This window comes from Geospiza fortis, unplaced genomic scaffold, assembly GCF_000277835.1.
Source record: "Geospiza fortis unplaced genomic scaffold, GeoFor_1.0 scaffold106, whole genome shotgun sequence".
Classification (NCBI taxonomy): domain Eukaryota; kingdom Metazoa; phylum Chordata; class Aves; order Passeriformes; family Thraupidae; genus Geospiza; species Geospiza fortis.
The window spans coordinates 2,097,785-2,118,532 of NW_005054377.1; the positions used below are offsets into that span (position 1 = coordinate 2,097,785).

Genomic DNA, 20,748 nt, shown 5'->3' on the forward strand with positions numbered 1-20,748 from the left:
CAGTTGGCATGGCAATAGCTATGACACCTGTGCTCCGTTACTCATCTCCCTGTGAAGGTAACGAGGCAGGAGCCTTCTCACCCCAAGTGACACCTGCCAGGTGTTGCCATGGAGCACCCAGAAAAGGCAGCTGTCACACACACAGAGAACAAAGCTCTCTGGAACAAAATGCTGCTTTAAATCAGCTTTTGTGCCATGGATTCCCACTTCCCCTCAGACAGCTGAGAGTCTCCACGTGACAGCTCCCTCCTGGCTCCCCTTGTTTGGAAAGGTCACTGCTCTTCCCTTCTGGGCCTGTTTTGTGCTGCTGCTCACCCAGACCAAGGATCATTCCAGGGATCTCTGGTCCATCTCAGATTTCAAGAGACCAAAAACTTACAGATGAAATTACTTGAGCTGTAGAAAGTCAGAAACTATTTTCTGCACAGGCTACAAAACCATAACCTAACCCTCAGCCAAGTGATGTCGTGTGCCTGGGGCCAGCTGCACAAGATATACAATACAGCTCACCAAAAATATGTGCCTAAACCACATCAGATAAATCATGTCCTACAAATACCCTTAGCCTCCACTCCCTCTGATGAAAGCAGCCACGAATAATGAACTCTGGAGCAGCTGCCTGTGCTGTGGACATGGGAAATGTGGGAAGATGAATCCCAGCTGCAAGGGCTTGGGGTAACAGGGTAAGGGGGCATGGCTTTAAACTGAAAGAGGGCAGATTTAGATTGAATATTGGGAAAAAAATTGTTCCCTGTGAGGGTAGTGAGGCTCTGGCACAGGGTGCCCAGAGAAGCTGTGGCTGCTCCATTCCTGCAAGTGTCCAAGGCCAGGCTGGACAGGGCTTGGAGCAACCTGGGATAGTGAAAGGTGCCCCTGCCACATGCACAGCTTAATAGTAAAGCATCAGTGGAAACAGCACTGGAAGAATCTATGCCTTTTATTTATTTATTTCAGAAAAATACTTCTGCTGAGTTTATCACAAAAGTCATTGAACAACGAACAACAACAAACAAAATCCGTACAAAAACTGAAGTGACAGGAAGAATGAAACAAACGGGATAAAATATCAGACTGTTAATCCCACCCACCCCCTCCAAAATCAGGAAATTTCCACTAAAGCATAAATATGGAAGAACAGAATTTTTCCTCGAGTTCCTTTGCTGAAGTTTGATCAGTCGAGTTCAACATTTTAGAGGAAAAACTACACACCTCTACCTGGCTTTTCCAACAGCCATTCTTCCCAGAAAAACCCCACACACAGCTCCAAGGAGGAGGAACCTACCTCACTGCTGGGCATAAAACCTTCTAAACCAACCTTTCATTCCCCATGAAGTTTCCTGAAAGGCTGTAAATCAAACCCCACCATCTCCACCCACTGCTGACACAACCTGGGGTCCATCTACCAAAGGCAAGAGCCTGAGGCTGCTGTAAAGCCCCAGGCACTGCCTCAAAGGCAGGATGGCTCCAAGCTCCCAGAGTCACTGGGAGGCAAGGAGGAGACGTCCCAGAGTGACCATACTTCCCTCCAACCAGGAAGCCTACCAAAAATACCTTTTTGTTAAGGTAAAACACTGAGTTGAAGGTAAGGGGACCTACAGGGGAACTGGAACTTGGCTACTACTAACCCAAACATGATGAGTAAGAAGAAAGAATCCTAAATAACAACAACAACAACATAAAACGCAACTGTAATGCCCCATAATGTAAGAGTCACTCAAAAACTGTATGTGAAATGCTACATCTGTTTTTCCTCCACCGCTTTCTCTTCCCAAGCCCATTCTCCAACTACCTAAGACAAGAAAAGAGAACTAGTGCTGGTATTTCACAGCTCTTCTAGGCTAGGACAGCAAAACACTACACTTCACCCCAAAAACCACAGACTACTCTATTCCTGACCTCCTTAGGTTGGATAATGGACACAGACTACTAAAGCAGCCTCAAGCCCATGGGAAGAGTGCAATGAATCACATCCCACTGGAAGTTTCGGATAATCTCCATCACCTTCTGCACTGTGGTGGACAAGAGCTCCTGTTCAGGGTTGGATCTTGATGTTGGATTAAAGGTTGGACTTTGACGAGTTTGGAGGCATTTTCCAACCTCACCCAACAATTCCATGATGTTTTCTGCAGATGACACAGATGGGGCATGAAAAGAGCATCCAGTAAAGGGAAGTGAGCTCGTGGCATTTCATAGGCAGAGAGGCCAAGGACAGACTGACCACTAAGGGCTTGCAATGAAAATACTCCAAGAAAAAGCTCTTTGGGCTGAAAGGAAGGCTGGATCTGCTGAGAAATGACACGGACACGGGAACAACAGCAGCAGTTACTGCAGGCTTGCAGCCCAGGGATTGTGCTTGCACTACAACACAGAGATAGGAGCAGCCCATGGCAGCCCCTCTGATGGAGAGGGAATTGCAAACCTCCAGGATAACAGTGGATATCGCCTCACAACAAAGGCTCAGCTAAAAAAATAAACAACCTGCCAGGTTTGGGTCTAACAGAAAGATGGGGATTTCTGAGGACTAAATATAGGGGAGGGCTAGAAAAAAAACAAAGCCCCATTATCTATAGGTTTAAAAAAACCAAAATCATAAAAAGAACACATGGAAATGCTTCAAAAACAAATGTCCCTTTTCCTGGTAGCTCTATCAAAAGGAAACAGAAAACACATAAATGTAGCATATGTTGTACATACGTAGTAACAAAGGAGGGTGTTCAGCTACTGCTATAGTGCACAGAGAGGCTACAACATAAGGCACTTGGGATACAAAGCATCACCAGCTACTGTACACAGATAGGATTGTGCAAGTGGAAAAGCTGCCTGAAGCCAAGCAGGCAGGAGGAGGAGTCATTCAGCAGCCATGTTTTTGAGGGGCTCTATGTGTCACCTGCTAACAGAGTCAGCAGCTTGGCTGCTGCGAGGCACCGGCGCTGCAGAAAGGCCTGGCAGAGGCTCTGGGGAGGTGCCAGCCAGCAGTCACTCCTGGAGGGCACTGGCAGGGGATGGAAGTGGATGGGAAGAGGCAGGAGAAAGGAAAAACCTCTCACACTCAACCTTTTCCATGTCCTCCCCAACACAAAGCTCTTTTCCCCCCTGATCACGCTGCACTGTGGGTCCTGTTGCTGCCTCTGAGCCAAAAAGCATCTTATCCTCCCAGCACAGGCTACAAGGAGCAATGGCAAGGAGCCACCAGGGGCTGTGCTCCAGCCTCCTTCCCCAGATTCCCTGAGAACAGGGAAAGCCCTCTCCTGCCAGCATCTCTCACTTGACACTCAAATGTTATGGGGATTGAGGAACAAGTGGAATTTGACCAACTGTGCTCATGTCCCTGCATGTTTTCTTTCTCCTCATCAAGGAGAGGGGGAGGAAAGGACAAAAGACACCCAGATAAATGGGGAAAAAAACCAACTCAGCTCAAAGAGGGGCAGAAAATCAACTGTCACCCATTCCTCAAAACACGACTGGTGTGAAGGACAACAGCACCAGCCTCAAGCTGGAATTGCACTTGGAGAGAGCCGGAGTTCAGGTGCCCCCAAGGGCTGAGCCAGGGGCACACCAAGGATCAGTCCTGGACTGCACATGGACAGCAGCCCAGCTCTGTGTCCCTCTCCTCACCCAGCCAAGGGGACACACCACGAGTCCCCTGCTCCTGCTGTGCCAAGCAGAACTAAAGCTACGGCCGACTTCACTGCACAAGAGGCACCAACAGCAAAGCCCAGCTCAGGAACTGCCCCAGAGGACAGTGTGGGGACAGAGGTGCCACTACTGCTCACCTGCCAAACCTAGCTTGGCATGGCACCCCAGAAAGAAGCCCAGAGAGATGGCACTGACCTACAAAATCCCAAGATGCTGCTCCCCAGCAGACTCAGCAAGGGATGAAGCTGGTGGGATCTGGCTTTCCACAAAACCTCTTGCCAGCACGTGGAGGTGGCAGTGGGCAGAAGCAAGAGGGGAAAGTGGTCTGCAGCAACAGATGGCCTCTGAGGTAGATTTGAGACAACTCCATCTGCTAACAGCTACATGTCACAAGCCAGGCTTTTCCTAAAATGCAAGCTGCTCCTTGCAGTCCTGGCCTCCTTTGCCTTCCTTCCCTGTCATCTCATTCACAGCTCAGAAAGGGATGAAGGGGCTAGGATTTTTGGAAGAAACCCTGGATTTGATAGCACCTTGGGTGGATACAAGTGCTGTATCCTTTGGAAACAAAGAGTGAAGCTGGTGGCTGCCGATGGCATGGCTGGACTGGTATGGTAGGGATGAGGAAGGCTGAGGTGACAGCACAAGAGGCACAGTCCCACTGATGCAAAAACCCTTTGCAGCAACCCATCTGTCACCTGGATGTGGTCACAAGCAACAAAAACACCAGGTCCACGAGGCACAGAGAAGCTGGCAAAGGGCTGAACTGACAAGAGCCAGGCCAATGCTCAGAGCAGGGCAGGCCTCAAGGATTCACATGGAACTGAGGATGCTGCTGCCCCATAACAAAACACTGAGAGCTGCAGAGCCCTGGGCTCAGAACAACCACGGGGCAGCCAAGAGAAACCCCCCTGGGACAAGCAGAGGCTGGGAGGTGGACCTTCCATATGAAGAAGGAAGTTCTCTCCCTTCTCTGCTGGCCAGCTCTCAAAAACTCTCAAAAGCAGGGTTCAGAAAACCCCAGTTAACCAGAGGTCCACCAGGAGACAAGACAGGGTTGAGCTTCCTCCATCAGACCCTGGTCTCTCTCTGCAGCATCACCATCCTGCTGAGTGCTGGCCAGTTGTGCCCCATCTCACCTGAGAGCAGCCCTGAGCCTCAGATCTCACAGCCCCAGCACATTCCCCCAGGAATCTGATCCCATAACACACATTTGGTGCCTTCAAGCTGTCGTGGCCCTGTCCCAGGGGCTCAGGGAAGCACCATGAAGAGAGGGGAGGAACATGCTGTAGGAGAAAAAAGGATTGTTTGGAACCATCTATGATACATTTGTAACCATTTGACCAAAATAACCGAACACTAAAATAGAAAAGAAAAAAAAAATTGCACGCTGGTTTAAGATCAGAGGAAGGCAAAACCAGGAGGGCTGGAGAAGGTTCCTATGAGGGGGATGGGAGAAGGGGAATGGGACCTTTTTGGTTTTATTGCAAATGGTTCACGAGAGCAAGAAAGGAAGGGAGGAGAGCGAGAGACACCTTGGGAAGATGATCCCGAGCCTTTTGGGACGCCGCTCGCTCGTGAGGAGCAGGAGGAGGGGCTGCTCAGTCCTGGTATCTCGCCCTCCTCCCCAGGAGACAACCCCTGGCTTCTACGGAGACTTGAGCTTCTTGGTGCGGGGTGAGGTTCCGTTCTCTGCTTTCACCACTCCGTTTTCATGGTAACCTGGGGGTGGCAACAAAGGGACACGGAGCTGGTGAGGGCTCTGGAGTGTAATCTGAGGGAGCTGGGGGCGTTTAACCTGGAGGAAAGGAGGCTCAGGAAGGACCTTCTCACTTGCCCCAAGTCCCTGACAGGAGGGTGCAGCCAGGTGGGGCTTTGCTCCCAAGGAACAAGGGACAGGACAAGATGAAATGGCTTCAGGCTGCCACAAGGGAGGTTCAGGTTGGACATTAGAAGAAATCTCCTCACAGAAAGGGTGATTAAACATTGGAATGGGCTGCTTGGAGAAGTTTGGAGTCACCACCCCTGGAGGTGTCCAAGGAATGACTTAACGTGGCACTCAGGGCTCTAGTCTGGTTGACACCGTGGTGATTGGTCACAGGTTGGACTCCATGACCTCAGAGGTCTTTTCCAACGCAAACCATCCTGTGATTCTATGGAGAAATAAACTTTGTCCCTTGCACAAGCCAAACCCTTTATTCTCTCACGACTGTCCGGGGGAACCCCCACGACATCAGGACACTGCTGGGGACACCCTGCACAGGCAGCAGCATGCTGGGGGGATGCTGAACCCCAGGGCTGACCCCTCCACAGTGACACCCTTCCAGCACTCACCCGAGTCCCTCTTGAGCAGCTTGGTTTGCTGCCTGGTGCCAGCAGCGGCGGCGGCGGCTCGCTTCCGACTGCTCTGCTCGTTCCAGTACTCCCTCCAGCGCCGCAGCTGGAAGTGGATGAAGCGCCACATCACCGAGGCCTGGAAGAGGCACACCAACAGCAGCACACTCATTCTGCCAGGGGCGGAGAAGAGGCAGGCTGAGAACACAGCAGCGAGGCCACCCCCAGCCTGGCCTTCCCCCCATGCTGGGGCTGGTGGCCGAGGTCCCCCCATGTGGCAGATGCCGTCCCTCCAGCCACCACCTCTCCTTTCTGCCACCCCTGAGCCCAGAGCAGCCACCTTCCTTTCCCTCCATGTCATAAAGCTCTCAGGTTTTGATTCATTGATTCCTTCAACTTTAGGGCAGAAATGGATGTATCACTCGTCGGGGGTATATGTACAAATTACAGACAGGATGGGGCTGTTGTGGAACGTGCTCTGAGCTGTTTTATTTTTCAGCATCAGTCTCATTACATGGTTACGACAATGGGAAGATGCCATCAGCTCACATCCCCGACAGCAGACAAAGAACTTAATGTTACAACTTACTTCGTAAGTTTTTTGACCAATCACACAAAGCAAAAGCACATTGACAGTAGTTCTATCCAATCACTATAAGCACATGTACCTTTGGTCAAAACAATGCTTGCCCACTTCGAACACAATACCTACTTGTAAGCCTGCTAGCTTAGCTCTAATCACAGTTCTACTGTCTCTGAAGCCTGCCTTTTGCAGCTTTCCCAAAACCCTCTAATTTTGCAGATTCCCACAGGATGAACAGGATCATCTCAACCAGCACTGCCCAAAACACAAAGTGGCACAGTCAAGATACAACGTCCCTGGATGATCTAAAGGATCATCCATCATTACCACCTGGAAGGGAGGTTAAGAAAGACCCTCAAATCCTCAGTTGTGCCAGCAGTCCTTGGCTTCAAAAAGCTTGAAAATGACCATGCCTGGCAAATTCTGAACTCAACCCACAGCTGCTGCAAGGGTCAGAAAGGCTCCCAGACTTGACAGACTGCAAGGCATGAGGAGCCCATTCTACCCTCTGCTTCCCACATCAACAAGCAGCAAAACATGGCCAAGCAGAAGGGAAAATGCCTTTTTCTTGACCACATCAGTGTAAATGCACTCACAGGTACAAGAAGGAAAGCCTGCCAGCATTTCTCCAAGATAGGCTTGCACTTTATAACTTCACTTGATTAACACCTAATTTCCAGACTTTTCCCCTCCGTTTTCGCTCTCTGTAGCCTTTAAACCCCTCCTTGCTTCCTTCACACCCCCTTCAGGTCACTAAGACCTTCCCTAAATGGAATCAGGATCAGATCATCACTGTCTGGATCACATTTGGATGGAGCTTGGAGCAACCTGGTCCAGTGATGGTATCCATGTCCACAGCAGGGGTTAGAACAAGATGATCTTTAAGGACCCTTCCAACCCACACCATTCTGGTATTCCATGACTTCCAAACTCAGAAAAACCCATGCTGGGATAACACAGACAAGGAAGACACAGAGGACATTCCTACCTGAAGAGAATATTGTTGAAGAGGAAGCTGAAGAAGTTCCCTCTCTCAGGGTCCAGGGCCTGGCTCTCCACACGTGGCAGCCCAAAGCCGATGACCAGGATGTACAAGGTGAGGGTGAAGAGCCTGGTGACCACAAACACCACGGCCCAGACATTAAACCTGCAGGAGGGCAAGCAGAGGTGTGGGTAGGAGCAGCCCCAGTGCCAACCCAGGAGCTGAGAGCAGTATCCAGGCTCTCCTGGGCTCCAGAGGAGGATGGGAGGCACAGGCACCTCCCCTGCTTACAGCTTCTCGTTGTTCTCGTCTGTGAAGTAAACCAGCCGCGCCATGTGGAAGAAGAACTCAGCCAAGTACTGCAACAGCAAGAGGATCAGCCCCAAGCGGGTTAAACTGTCAGGGAAGAGGAAAAAAAAGCATCATTGGACTGGTCAGACTTCATCCTTCTACCTTCATCCTTCAACCTTCACCCTTCAAACCCAGCTGCAGCCTCAGCCCTGCTGTCCATGAGCGGCAGCACCAGCCCAAAGCCAGACCTCTGTGGGGGTAGGGCTGCAATAGGGAAAATTCCTGTCTACAAACCATCAACAACATCCAGAACACTGGCAGAGCTGGGATATATCCAACACAAAACCCTATGGCTGGCAAGGCTGCTCTGTTTTTTAGCAGAGAATGGTTTGGGTGAGAAGTGACCTTAAATATCATCTCACTCCAACCCCCTGCCCTGGACATCCTCCACTGTCCCAGGTTGCTCCAATGCCCATCCAACCTGGCCTTGAACACTTCCAGGGATAGGAAACCCTGTGGACAACCTGTGCCAAGTGCCTCACCACCCTCAGAGGCAAGAATTTCTTCCCAATATCCAAATCTCTCCTCTTTTCGTTTAAAACCATTCCCCTTGTCCTATATACCTACCTAGGTAAAAAGTCACTCTCCACTGACACAATCCAATTTATTCCTCCCAAGCTCCTCACCCTACTGAGGATTCCCAGGTGCCCCCCAGGGCAGAAGCAGCTGCCCAGCCCCACCCCTGGTGTGGGAGGGGATGCTGGGGCAGGGACTCACCTGGGCAGGTAGGCGCCGGCGATGTGCAGCAGGTAGAGCGCGATGCAGCGCAGCTGCCGGGGGATCTCCTCCTGGCAGGGGCAGAAAAGCCAAATCAACTTCTCAGCCCTCTCCAGCCACCCTGCCTCTCCCAAAACCTCCACCTGGCTCTCACCTTGCGGACTTTTTGGAAGTAAAGCTCGGGCAGGGCATGCAGCCAGTAGGCCAGCTGGCACAGGTAGAAAAACTTCACCTGGTACCTGAAATGCAGGGAGGAGTCACGTAAGCCAGCCCAGGCCAAGGCAGGACCCCAAGAATCCAAGTGCCAGGGCAGCATTGGGCAATCCCTCCACTGTTCTGGAGCCATGGGATTTAGGAGAAATCATTTCAGGGCTGAAATTATTTGTTGAGCTGAGAGAGCCACACATGGAGTTTATCCAGATGCTTGTGCTGTGGTCTCTGTGCTCTCAGCAAACCTCACTTTTGTTAAAAACCAAGAAGGAAGGGTCGTCCCCCACTACATTTCTGCTGTGAAAAAATGAACAGCACAGAGACTTTCCCAAGGTGATGCAGGAAACAGGCAGGATGAGTAACCAAGCCCACAGGGCCTTCCTCGTGAAACCCTCTGGAACACCCCTCCCCAGGCTCACAAAAGAGATATCCCCACTTCCCATGGTCTCACTGCAGCAGAGCATGCAGAGGGTGCATGCAGAGGGTGCTGTGCTGTCAGCACCCCACTCCCAGCAGGCAAAACCATGGAGAGGAAGGAAGTGGCCAGCCCCAGAACAAAATGCCCTCACAAGTGCTTACGGTAGATAGACATGCGGGTAGTTTTCCCACAGACTCCGGGGGTTTGAAATGTATCCTTCCTGAAAAAGAGAAGAGAGGCAAGGCTTCAGCAAAACAAAACAGGTCATGAGAGGGTGGGCTGATGGTACAGTGAAACAAGGAACTGGAGATGACACCCAAGTCTCATCACAGCCTGTAGGAAAAACCACGTTCCCGGTGAGGGCCAAGGCTGAGCTCTGCATCTGTGGGTCTATAGCACCCTTCTAAAATTTCACCAGGCCCCTTGTTTGGGGGCTGAAAGCTGCTTGGTGAGTTGCACAGAGGATCCCAAGCTTAGGAGAGGATATTTTGGGGTTTGGAATGCTCTGGAGGTGTAGGGGTGAGATTCCTGTGTGCATGGTCCAGAGGCTTCTTCCCCACTGGCATTTCCAACCCCAGCAGCACTTAAGCAACAAGAAGTGCTTCTGAAGAGAAAGGAATAGAAAACACCAACAAAAATAACTGGATATGAATTGGATAGTTTCATTTTCCACCTCTTGCCTTACAGAACGGGACTCCCTTCCCATTCCTGCCACACAGATGCTGCTCTAGGCTTTGCAAGGAGATGCTGGCACAGGAATTTTGTCCTGCCCAGTCACCATCATCCACTCCCTGTCTGTCCCAAGAGCCTTTTTTCCAGCTGGAGAAGGCCAGGGAAGCACAAGGGTGACCTGCTCTGCATATGTTGGGTGTTTGGGGAGCACATCACAGCAATGTGGGCTGTACAGGAGGCTCCAGCCCCACAGCTGCTGAGGAATGGGTCTGGCACTGGGCAAGGGGAGCCCAAAACCAGCAGCATCAACTCTTCTGCCAAAGTTTCCTTCCTCAGAGCCCTATGGGGCAGAGGCAGTGCCAGCAGATCTCTAGAAATGCTGGCCTTGAAAGGAAAAGTAGCTCTCTAAGAAGGGCTGGCAGGACCCTCTGAGCAGTGGGGAGGGAATCTGTCCCCAAAGATCCATCCCCAGAGCCACTGCAGACCACAGCTGGACCCCAATGGCTGCAGGCAGCAAAGCATCATCATTTCACCCTGCCAAAACAGTCAGATCTCTCCCACACCACCTGTTCTTCCCTCCCCTCTCCTTCCCAAAATGACACTTTTCCCTCCGAATTCTTTGTGTTGACACATCCCCAAGGAACAGCAAGGTTTCCTTGTTTTCAAAGATTCCCTCACCATCAGCTTGCCAAGGAAGGAACCACAAAGAGGGATCCCAAAATTCTGCCCATAAGCCCCATGACCCCACAAAAGGCACCCAGAAACCTCAAGGCACTGAATGTACATAAGGAGGAAAATAAGCTGAGAAAGGCATCAGGTCCTGCAGCAGAGGATGGAGATGATGGGGCCAGGCAGGATTTCTGGGGCCCAAAAATATTTCACAGCCCATTTACCTGTGCCTTGTACAATACAGGAGAAGGACCTCCCAAACCTGCCTTCAAGAAAGATCCACCACAGCTGAAAACAAAACTGACTGAAATGTGCCTGTTTTGGCCCAGAAGCTGGCTGGGGACTCTGCTGCCAGTGGGATTTTGTGCTCCAGAAGCCACAGTTCCCCCTGTAAACCCAAATGCCAGGCAGCCCCGTGCCTTACCGTCACCACGACGTACAAGCACCAGATGACAGAGGTGAGGTGGAAGGCAACCAGCTGCCCTGACTCATTGAACTTGCTGTGCTTGACCTTGGAGAGATGCAGACGCCTGTTGATTTTCTGGGAAGGAGCAGAGGGAGAGACAAACAACAAGAAAACATCAGCCATCATCCACTCTGTCTGTCTTCTTCCTCCTCCTCATCCTGAGCAGCCTCCAGAGATGAAGGCTCACTCATCACCACCTCATCCCCAGACCACCCCCAGAAGAGCATTTAAATGCAGAGCCCTCTGTGGGATTTGAGGTATTTTGAGGACACAGGACAGGGAATGGTGCTCACGTCCAGGGCGTATTCCTGCACCACCGCGTGCAGGATGATGGCGATGAAGATGTAGAAGAGGATGGTGACCAGATCCTTCAGCCCATAGTGATACTGGACCAGCTCCCCATCTGCAAAGACACCAGAGCGTGGGTCAGACCCCCGTGGCCCAAAGGATTTCCAGGTGAGGGCTTAGTGGGGAGCAGCTTGGATGGGGACACCAGAGAGAGGTCATGACTATGGCAGTGGCCAGAGGGCTCTCTCCAGGGCTAGCTCAGGGCAGACATGGGTGGTTTCCCCTCTTACAGATACACACCTCAAGGGAGGGGACACTGGGGACACTAAAAGCTTCCCCCTGCCACTGGGGATAGCTCAAACTGTGGAGATGGGAATTTATCACCTGAAGGGATGAAGACACGGGAGGCTGAAGCAAGCGATGGGATCAGGGATGCCCCACTAGGAATATCAGGGCTTGGGATAGGATTTCCACCCCCTCAGTTATGATTTAACACTTCCTAATGATCTCCCACTCCTCCCTGAAAACTGCTGGAGCAGGATTCAGCTGCCTACATGCAGATGCCTTCTGCTATTGAGAGATCTGGGGCAGCAGCACAGGGTTGGTGGATTAGAAATAGGACCCACAGGGGGCTGTGCTCTTCTGGAGCAACAGGAGACCCAGCAGCACCCAAAATACCCCAGACATCTGCATTTAGGTGACTATTTTCAGCCCTGAAGCTTATGGGAAGAAGCAGAGTTGGGAAGGCAGCAGGAAGTATTATCACACAAAGCTCAGCCCACTCCTGGCTGCTGCTCTCCCTCACCCTGGTCCAGTCTGTCCTCTCCTGATACCAGTGCTGGGAAGAGACTGCTCTGTCACCAGCCCTGCCTACCCTAAAGAAAGCTTCAATCCAGATTTCTAAGATTTGAAAAGGATTTATGAACACACCTGGCACAAGGATATGAAAACATCCTTAGGAGCCCCCAGTGCTGCGCAGACCCAGAGGTAAAAATGGTGTCTGCATCCCAAAGCAAGGTAAAAAACACAATTCAAGGCCAAAGAAAATAATATAATGTACATGTGCTGTGCCTTCTCTCTCCAGGGCACCTCAGAAGCTCTAGCAGGAGCTGTGGGGGATGTGGGAAAGCCTTGGAAAAATTTAGATTCCTCCCAAGAAGCTGCTGCACCAAGATCTCTCTCCCCACTAGCTCATGCCCTATATTGATACTCCAATAGCTGGTCCTGTGGTGTCTCTGTGCCCTCTGGGACTTCTCATACCAGGAAAGAATAAATTCCTTAAAAACCAGCAGCAGAAGTTGTCTGGACTGTGCCACAGGGGAGAAGGGACCACAATTTAATCTGGAAGCTGGATGATTCCTTCAGCCATAAGCAAAGCCTTTAAGGGCAGAGCTTTTATCTTCCACATGTCTGCCTCTCTGCAGCTCCCCTAATCCCAACCCTGCTCTTTCTCTGGATGATCACTCAAACACTCCCAATTAACTGCAGTTTTCTGCCACCAGGCCAGGCTTTGTGCCCCGGGCATTTGGCTCATCCTGAGCCCAGGCCTTTACCCAAAGCACCTCCTGCTGTCTCCAGGCCAGTATCCAGATCCCTGCCAGATCCAGAGGGGCTCTGAGCCAGGAAGGCAGCAGCCAGCAGCCAAAATAGGAATAAAAGAGGCTGAGCCTCCTGGCTGGGAGCTGGGACACCTCCTCTGGTCCATTTGGTTCCAAGCTGCACCAGCTCAGAGCCTCCTGGAATTTACTCCCTGTGAATCAGGGATGCTGTGCACCACATCCATCTCCACACCTTCTTCTCCAGGTGCCATCCCCAAAAATCAGCAGGACAGGGATGACATGCACAGCCCCTGCTGCTTGGCAGAGAGGTAAATCCCTGCTGCTCCCCAGAGGGAATAGAAGCTGCTCCAGGCAGGCAATCACACAGCTGGATCCTGCCTGACCAGGCTTGGAGCAGCATCCTCATCCTGCAGGGACCACAGAGTGTCCTGGCCATGGCAGAAAGAGAGAGGAAACCCCCAAACTCCCTGCAAAGCATTTCTTCCCAACCGTGGCTGCATGACCAGAGTGCTCTGAGCCACTCAAAGTTTGCCTCTTCCCAAAATATCTTATTTTTAACATCTCTGCCTGACTGCATTTACTGCCAGACAAGACCCTGAGCAGTTGATCAGTGAGCCCAAGGCAGCTGGAAGTGAGGATTTGGGGCAAACCAGACTCCCTCTTCCTGGGAGGAATCTAAGCTTCTTTGTGGAGCAGAAGCATCTCTCACCTGCTGTAGGCACACTAACATTGTACTGAGGTAAGATGAACAGGAAGGCAGTCTTGGCTGTGACCTGTCAAAGACACAGAGGGGAGAAGAAGCAAATCAGTTGTTAAATCCAGTCCTCTGGACCAGTTTTTTTCCCATCACAATGGGAAAGGCAAATCACACAGGGAGATGTGCCAGCACCAGCTTCACTTGCAGAAACACAGAACCTCACACTGGTCACCCACAAGATCCCAGGTGCATGGCCAAAAAGGAGGAAAAAAGCCTAGGATGAGGTATCAGGACATCCAAAACCCAGGGCTGTACTGCTCACTTTTCATTTATTGAATCACAGAATCGAATCATGGAATATCCTGAGCTGTAAGGGACCAAAAAGATCATTGAAATTCCACTCCTGTCCCTGCACAGGACACCCCAAGAATCCCATCCTGTGCCTGAGAATGTTGTCAAAACCCTTCCTGAACTTCTTCAGGCTTGGGGCTGTGACCATTCCCTGGGGAGCCTGTTCAGTACCCAGCCACCCTCAGGGGTGGAAAGAACCTTTTCCTAATATTCAACCTGAACCTTTTCTGACATAGCTCCAGGCATTCCCTCTGATTCTGTCACTGATCACCACAGATGTGGTCATTGACTAAACTGCTTTTAATTCAAAGGAATGCTCCTCTCCAGCAGCAAAGCAGGAGGCTTTGTGGGGATGGGGCAGAGCATCCACCCCACAGGACACCCCAAAACTGGGGCCACAGCAAAATCCAGTGCACAGACATCCAACACCAAGCATGCCTGCATCCCATCCAACCCCACACTGGCAGCAGGTCACCAGATTTTCCCTTTCCAGTGGCTCCCAGCCAACCCTCCAAGGCTTCACAAGCACCCACCCTCAAACACAAGCATTCCCGAAAAATCCTGTGCCCTTCAAACACTGACAGAGATGAGCTGCATTTCACACAGACATGGCTGCCACTGCTTCAGAGCTGCAGGATATTAAAATCCCAGCTGGAAACTGCTCCACAGCTTGTGGGGGAGACAGGGGGACTTTGCCAAGTGTTCCCATCCTGCCACCACCAGCATTGAGCAACCAGCGCAGGCAGCCCCGGCTCGGGGACAGCAAACTCCATGGTGTGTTTTTGTGATGTTTGGGGATTTTATTGTTGTTTCCACTGAGAAAAAAAAAAAAAAAAAAAAAGGAAATCCCACATGTTGTGCTCTGTTTGTGGAGGAGTAGATAGTAGATGCAGGAGATGGAGACCACGGGCAGAGCTTGGGGTGGGAATGGAAAAAGTGCATCGCCTGGCCTCAAGCTGGCTGAGGGAGACACTTCTGGCTCCTGCAGACCTTGCTGGCTGGGAAAGCCAAGTTGCTTCATCCCAGAGCTATAAAGCACATCCAGGACTGGAGTTTACATCCAAACCTTGCCACAGGCTGGCACAGGGCATGAAACAAAGGCATGGAGCCAGTGGTGGCTGTGGTGCTGCAGGGATGGGCGGCCGTGTCACGGATGTGCTAAAGGCAGCAGGCACTGATGGATTTACAGCTCCCTGAGTACCTGGCTGACATCCATTGCTATAAACAGCTGGAAACAAGACATCATCTCCAGGTGAAGCCTCCTAACCTGCTGGAGAGGACACAGGCCAGACCTGTGAGTCCAGGAAAATGGCCCCAGAGTATCCCCAGGGTGGGAAGCAATGCCTGGACAGAGCTCAGCCCCAGCACAGTTTCCAATCCTGATCTTCTTTTGCTTTTTCCTGATCTTCTTTCCCAGAGCACATGGTAGGAAGGTTCCTCCAACAAGCAATGCTTTGTCCCATCTCCACACCTGCCTTTGTTTCCTGTGGGCTGCAGAACCACCAGAAGCTTTGGAGCCATCCCAGCACTCCCCACCTCTCCTTACAAAGGGGTAGCAGGTTGCTTCCTAAAGCCTCAGTGAAATATTTTAACAACCAAAGACAAATTGGTTGTTAAAATATTGTAACCTCCTAGATGCAGACACCTGCAAGGCAAAAATCAGGTTTCCTTGGCTTGGGAAATAGGGATGAGCACCAGGGATGGCAAAACCCTTCAGAGCCTGCCTTGAGCATTTCACAGGCAGCCAGGGAAAGCAGAAGTTTGGAGTGGGAAGAGCAATGTGAGGATTATTCAGAGGCACAAGACTTGCTGTCTGTTTGCTCTGAAACAAGATACTGATATGGGAGAAGAAGTGCTGGGCATGTTTCTGCCCTGCAGGGCAGAGAGCAGAGCCAGATCTGCCACTAAACTGCTACTGGCAGGGGCACCATTCATGGAATCATAGAATAATTCAGCTTGGAAAAGTCCTCTAAGATCATGGAATCCAAGTGTTCCCCCAGCACTGCCAAGCCCACCACAAAACCATGGCCACAGGTGCCACATCTACGCAATTTTTGAACAATTCCTAGGATGGTGACTCCACAACTTCCAGCCTGTTCCAACCACTGACTGCCTTTTCAGCAAAGAAATTTTCCTCATATCCAACCTAATCCTTCCTGGCACAACCTTTTAGAGGGTGGGAGAGGGATTTGTCTCCATGGGACACACAGAGCAGGGACCATGTAGCAAACACTGTATATTTATTTCTCATCCACTCCCTGACCTGCAATAAGGGCACCTTTATGCAGAGGGAGATGTTCCTCATCCCAGCCTCATCCTGCCTTACATGAGGGATGTGGCACTTGGGGACATGGGTTAGTGGTGGCCTTGGCAGTGCTGGGGGAGTGGTTGGACTCAATGACCTTAGAGGGCATTAATGATTTTATGTTTCTGTGTGCCTGAACCAGGAAAATTTGGGAAGCAATTGTCCTGGGAGCTCTCTACACCATGAAGGAACATCATCCTCAGCAATGAGTGGCTTTCTACTGGTAAAAGGCACTAACTCAAGGACCAAAGTGCAGATGGATGATAAGGAGGCAAAACTCAATGTGTCCACCATGACCAGGGTTTCCTGCCTGGATCAGCGAGGACAGGGATGAGATTGTTTTTCATGGCCAGAAACCAAATCAGCACATCCATCTTGCAGCCCTGGGTGGCAGAGCAAAAGATAAAGCCAAGCAATCCCAGCACTACCACACATTCCTGTCTACCACCAGGCATTTACTCCCTGATAATGTGGTGATTGGAAAAATCCAGACTCCCCCTAGCCTGGAGATTGTGGCCTAATACAGAGCAGCAAAGCTGTTCCCATCCTTTTTTAGGTCCCAGAATGGTTTGGGTTGATAGGAACCTTAAAGATCATGTTCCAAGCCCCTGCCATGGGAAGGGAGACCTTTCACAGACCAAGGTGCTCAGAGCCCCACCCAGCAATTTAGAAGATGCCTTTTTTACCCCTGCCATGAAATGCTCCACATCAAAATCCCAACTCCACTTGGTCAGATGTGCAAGTGGCTTTTAAAACGGTGTCTAAGCACACACATGCAGGCAGTTTAGCACTTCTCCCAGAAATTACCCACTGCAACTCTCAAACATTAATATTTTCAGGAATGAGGGATAATTTTTGAGCATCTTTCCCCAGCACACTCTATAAACTCCTAGAACAGTTTGCCCAGATTGGTTGTGGACTCCCCATCCCTGGCAGTGTTCAAGGCCAGGCTGGACAGGGCTCTGAGCAATCTGGTCTAGTGGAAGTTGTCCTTCCCATGGCAGAGGGCTGGAAAGAGTTTTAAGGTCCCTTCCAACTTGAACAATTCCAGGATTCTATGAAACACATTTCCCTTCTCCAAAGCTTCATCCCAGTGGGATTGGTCTTCACCATAGCCAGGAACCCCGAGGCATGCCACCATCCCCATGGTCCTGCTTGAGTTAAAGCCACTCTGGAGGAAAGCAGCAGCTCCAAACCTCTGGCAGGGGAGGCTGGGGGAGTTTTCTGCAGTCTGAGCTGGGAAAATATTTCCAGGGCTTGAAAAACAACTCAAACTAATTACAGACAAAATGCTGTCCAAAGGCTTTTCTCACAACTTTGGGTTTCTTTTTCCCAGAGTTTACTGAAAGACAAACTTGCTGATGCACAGTATGGATTGACACAGGCCCTATATGTAAACTAAAGCCCAAACTTTGGACCAAAGCTTTTCAAAGTAAACATCTGGCTTTGACAAAAAGCCCTTCCCAAGGGCGGTGCAGCCCCTCTGCCCCCACAGACAAACTCATCCCCCAGCATGACACTATTTCCACTGCCTCACCCTCCCTCCTGTTTATTCCCTTTTTAAAAGTAAACCTAAATACTGCGCTTTTTTACCTTTTTTCCACTCTTCCCAGCACTCAACCCTTACATCCCCCACATTCCTCGGTTCCCACATCTGGCAAAGACCAGGGGAGGCAGGAGCGCATTTTGTTTTCCCTCATTAACAATGGAAAGGCCTTAATTTTTAGAGTACTACGGAGGGGACTGGGAAGGGGAAAGTATATTTAGCAGGAAGCCTGGAAATAGCAGCTCATTTGTCAGCTGCCTTCTCCTGAGTGTCACAGCTCTGAGCCTGGGAGCCCGTGACTCACATCCCACGATCTGCACAGGGGGAAAGCCCAGCAAAGGCATGGAATCACTGCTGAAACAATGGTTTATAGCTTTATTTCATCACCCCAGGCATAAGACTGAGCCTCAGTTTCCCCACATTAGAGATTACAACAGCAGCCCTCATCCAACACAGAAACTTCTCCAAAATCAGCAAAATTTTTCCCAAACCTGACTAGACACTGGTCACAGGAGCCACCTCTGGTGGGACACAGGTTAAACCCAGCCTGGCCTTTGCTTCATTTTTCTGCAAAGCAGGGTGGAAAAAGATATGCAAAGTAATTTCTGCATGAAGATGGGAAGCACCTGTTTCGCGTTTCTATACAGACTCACTAAAAATAGTTTTACACCAAAAAAAACAAGGGGGAGGTTTTTCTGTCTGGGCTCCAGCAGGCACACACACGTGGCAAAATCTCTCTCTGGCACCAGGCAGCTGCACAACCAAGTGGGTTTTCACACCCTGAAGGTTTAGGGCTGGCTGGGAAATAAAAAGCCTTTGTTGTGCCCAGCTCAGGACAGCTCTTTTTGGGGAAACTCCCTCCAAGCCTGGGGCTTCCCTCCCTGAGCAATGCCATGATCCCCAAAAACACACACAACACTGGAATAATCAAATCACCTGGAACACCAATGAGCAGCCTCATGCCACCAAATCCCATCACGACCAGCATCTGCTCCCTGCCACAGAGGAACTGGTGAATCCATGTGGATGGGGAAAGCTTGTGCACCCAAAAAGATGCTCAAGGTGCAGTTTATGCTGTGCTTGAGCAGTGGGAGACCCATGACAGCCCCACAGCATCACCCCAAGCGGGGTGCTGGAGCAAGGAAGCAGTCAGCTCATGAGGGATGCCTGGGAAAAGGTTAAAAACCTTATTTGTGTCTTCCCAAAAAAACCTTCCCTGCAGGAAACAGCCTATTGTGAGCAGGATTCGGCCTTTTCCGCTGGGCCCGAGCTTGGCTGTGGCCACTGGCACTGGGGAAGGTGCAAACCTGGCTGCAGGGTGGGAAGCAGGGATGACAGGAGAAGGAGGGGAAGGGACAGTGACAGGGACTCCTCACCATGGCAAGGGATCAGAGCTGCCACCAAAACTCACCACAGAGGTGGCACAAACAGGCACGGATGGTTTGGAAGGCTGGGCAAGAGCAGAGGCTGATCTCCCCTCCAGGGCAAAAGAAAGCAGAAGGAATAAATGTAATAATAAAATAAAAGTAAACTGAAATACCCACAAGGACCAAGAGCTGTCCCAAACCCCATGCCAAGGGATGATGCTGCCAGCCACAGGGAGCACTGGAAGCCACCCTGGCATGGCAAGCTCTGTCTCCCTGAGGTCTGCTGGAGAGTAGCAAACTGCTGCCTTCAGCATCTGAGGGAGATTTAATTAAAATACATTAAAATGACACAGATACACCACAAACCCCTCCCCGCTGCCACCTCCACGGGGGGAGGTTCATCATAATTGAGAACTGCCCTCACAGCACCATATCAACCAAAAACACCACAGCAGCAAGCCCAGGTACCACCTCACCAGGACAGGGCTCCCAGTATGAAACAAACCCATCTGCAGGGAGAAACCCTGAGACAGAGACACAACTTCAGTGGCATTTTTTTTTTAAGTATGAGTATGAAACTTGGAGGCCAACTTTGCAGCATTTGCATGTGGCTTTGGAATACAGCTGGCCCTCCTGGGTCGGTTTTGAAACCCTTAAATAAATATACATACATGCACAAGGACGTCGAAAAGGGTTCGAGTGCTGTAAGAGACTTGTTCATTCAATGAGTTCGCAGTAAAAAAAAAAAAAGAGGGGGATAGAAAAGCAAGGGGGTGCCAGCGGGGAGGAATTAAGGAAATGGATTTCCTCCTCCTGCGATTTGCTACAGAAGGAGCCTTTCCTCCCTCGCCAGGCCCCCCGGCCACCCCTTTCCCATCCGGATTTGCTTTGAAACGTGGCACTGCCGAAGGGGAGGGTTCAGCGGGGGAGGCGGGGGGGTCCCGGCCGGCGGTGCCGCTGACCAGGGCCCGCTGCTCGGTGCGGGATGCCCGGAGCCAGGCACGGGGAAAGCAGGCGGACAGGGAAGGAGCCGGAGCAGCGGGAGGGACAGAGCGGTGTTCTCGGCATGGCGGTGGCGGGACAGCGGCCTTGCGGGGGTCTGCGGCCACCCCGGCAGGGCGAGGAACCGGTGCTCGTCCCACGGGCTGCGGAGAAAACACCTGGAAAAGGGCTACTGTTAAAGAAAAAAAGGCGAAAAAAAAAGGCAAAAAATTTTTCTTCCATTTCCAAGAGCTGGGAATATCACGCAAGGCTTCGCTTCTCGCTTGATGTGCCCCTCAGCGCTCGGGACATCCCGGCAGCTGCGGTGGGTTCGGGGCAGGGGTTTTGACACCGCCTGTGCTTCCCCTCCCCAGGCAGGGACCCTCGGCAGAGCTGGAGCGGGGGCAGAAGGATGTGAAGGATGTGCCACCCCTAAAGCCAGCAGCAGGCTGGGTCCCCGTGGCAATGTGGGGAACCGCTCCGGTGCTGGGCGAGCGATGGGGAATGAATGGGGCGGCACTCTGAGCCCAGACCGAGGGGACCCGCACCCCACAGCCCCCTCCCCGTACGGGATGGGGGCACCTGGGCCGGGTGGGGACCCTCTCGCGCAGGGACAGCC

General features: G+C 51.3%; 1 protein-coding gene across 1 annotated transcript; it reads right to left on the minus strand.

Moving 5' to 3' along the window:
- Nucleotides 1-919: 919 nt before the first annotated feature.
- Nucleotides 920-15,146, minus strand: TRAM2 (translocation associated membrane protein 2). The gene is made up of 11 exons (XM_031060253.1): nucleotides 15,132-15,146; nucleotides 13,592-13,655; nucleotides 11,329-11,438; nucleotides 10,994-11,110; nucleotides 9,390-9,448; nucleotides 8,755-8,839; nucleotides 8,601-8,671; nucleotides 7,824-7,928; nucleotides 7,539-7,697; nucleotides 5,968-6,140; nucleotides 920-5,355 (listed from the first exon to the last, which is right to left on the minus strand). Exons 1-11 carry the CDS (start codon nucleotides 15,144-15,146, stop codon nucleotides 5,282-5,284), a joined length of 1,032 nt encoding a protein of 343 aa, XP_030916113.1. The 3' UTR covers nucleotides 920-5,281.
- Nucleotides 15,147-20,748: the final 5,602 nt, after the last annotated feature.

Bases quoted from the DNA above. Each gene is read 5' to 3' on its own strand.
- TRAM2 (XM_031060253.1), bottom strand. The intron at 8,840-9,389 runs GTAAGCACTTGT...CCTGCATTTCAG, and splicing joins TACCCGCATGTCTATCTACC to GTACCAGGTGAAGTTTTTCT. The intron at 5,356-5,967 runs GTGAGTGCTGGA...TGCCACCCCCAG, and splicing joins GCTGCTCAAGAGGGACTCGG to GTTACCATGAAAACGGAGTG.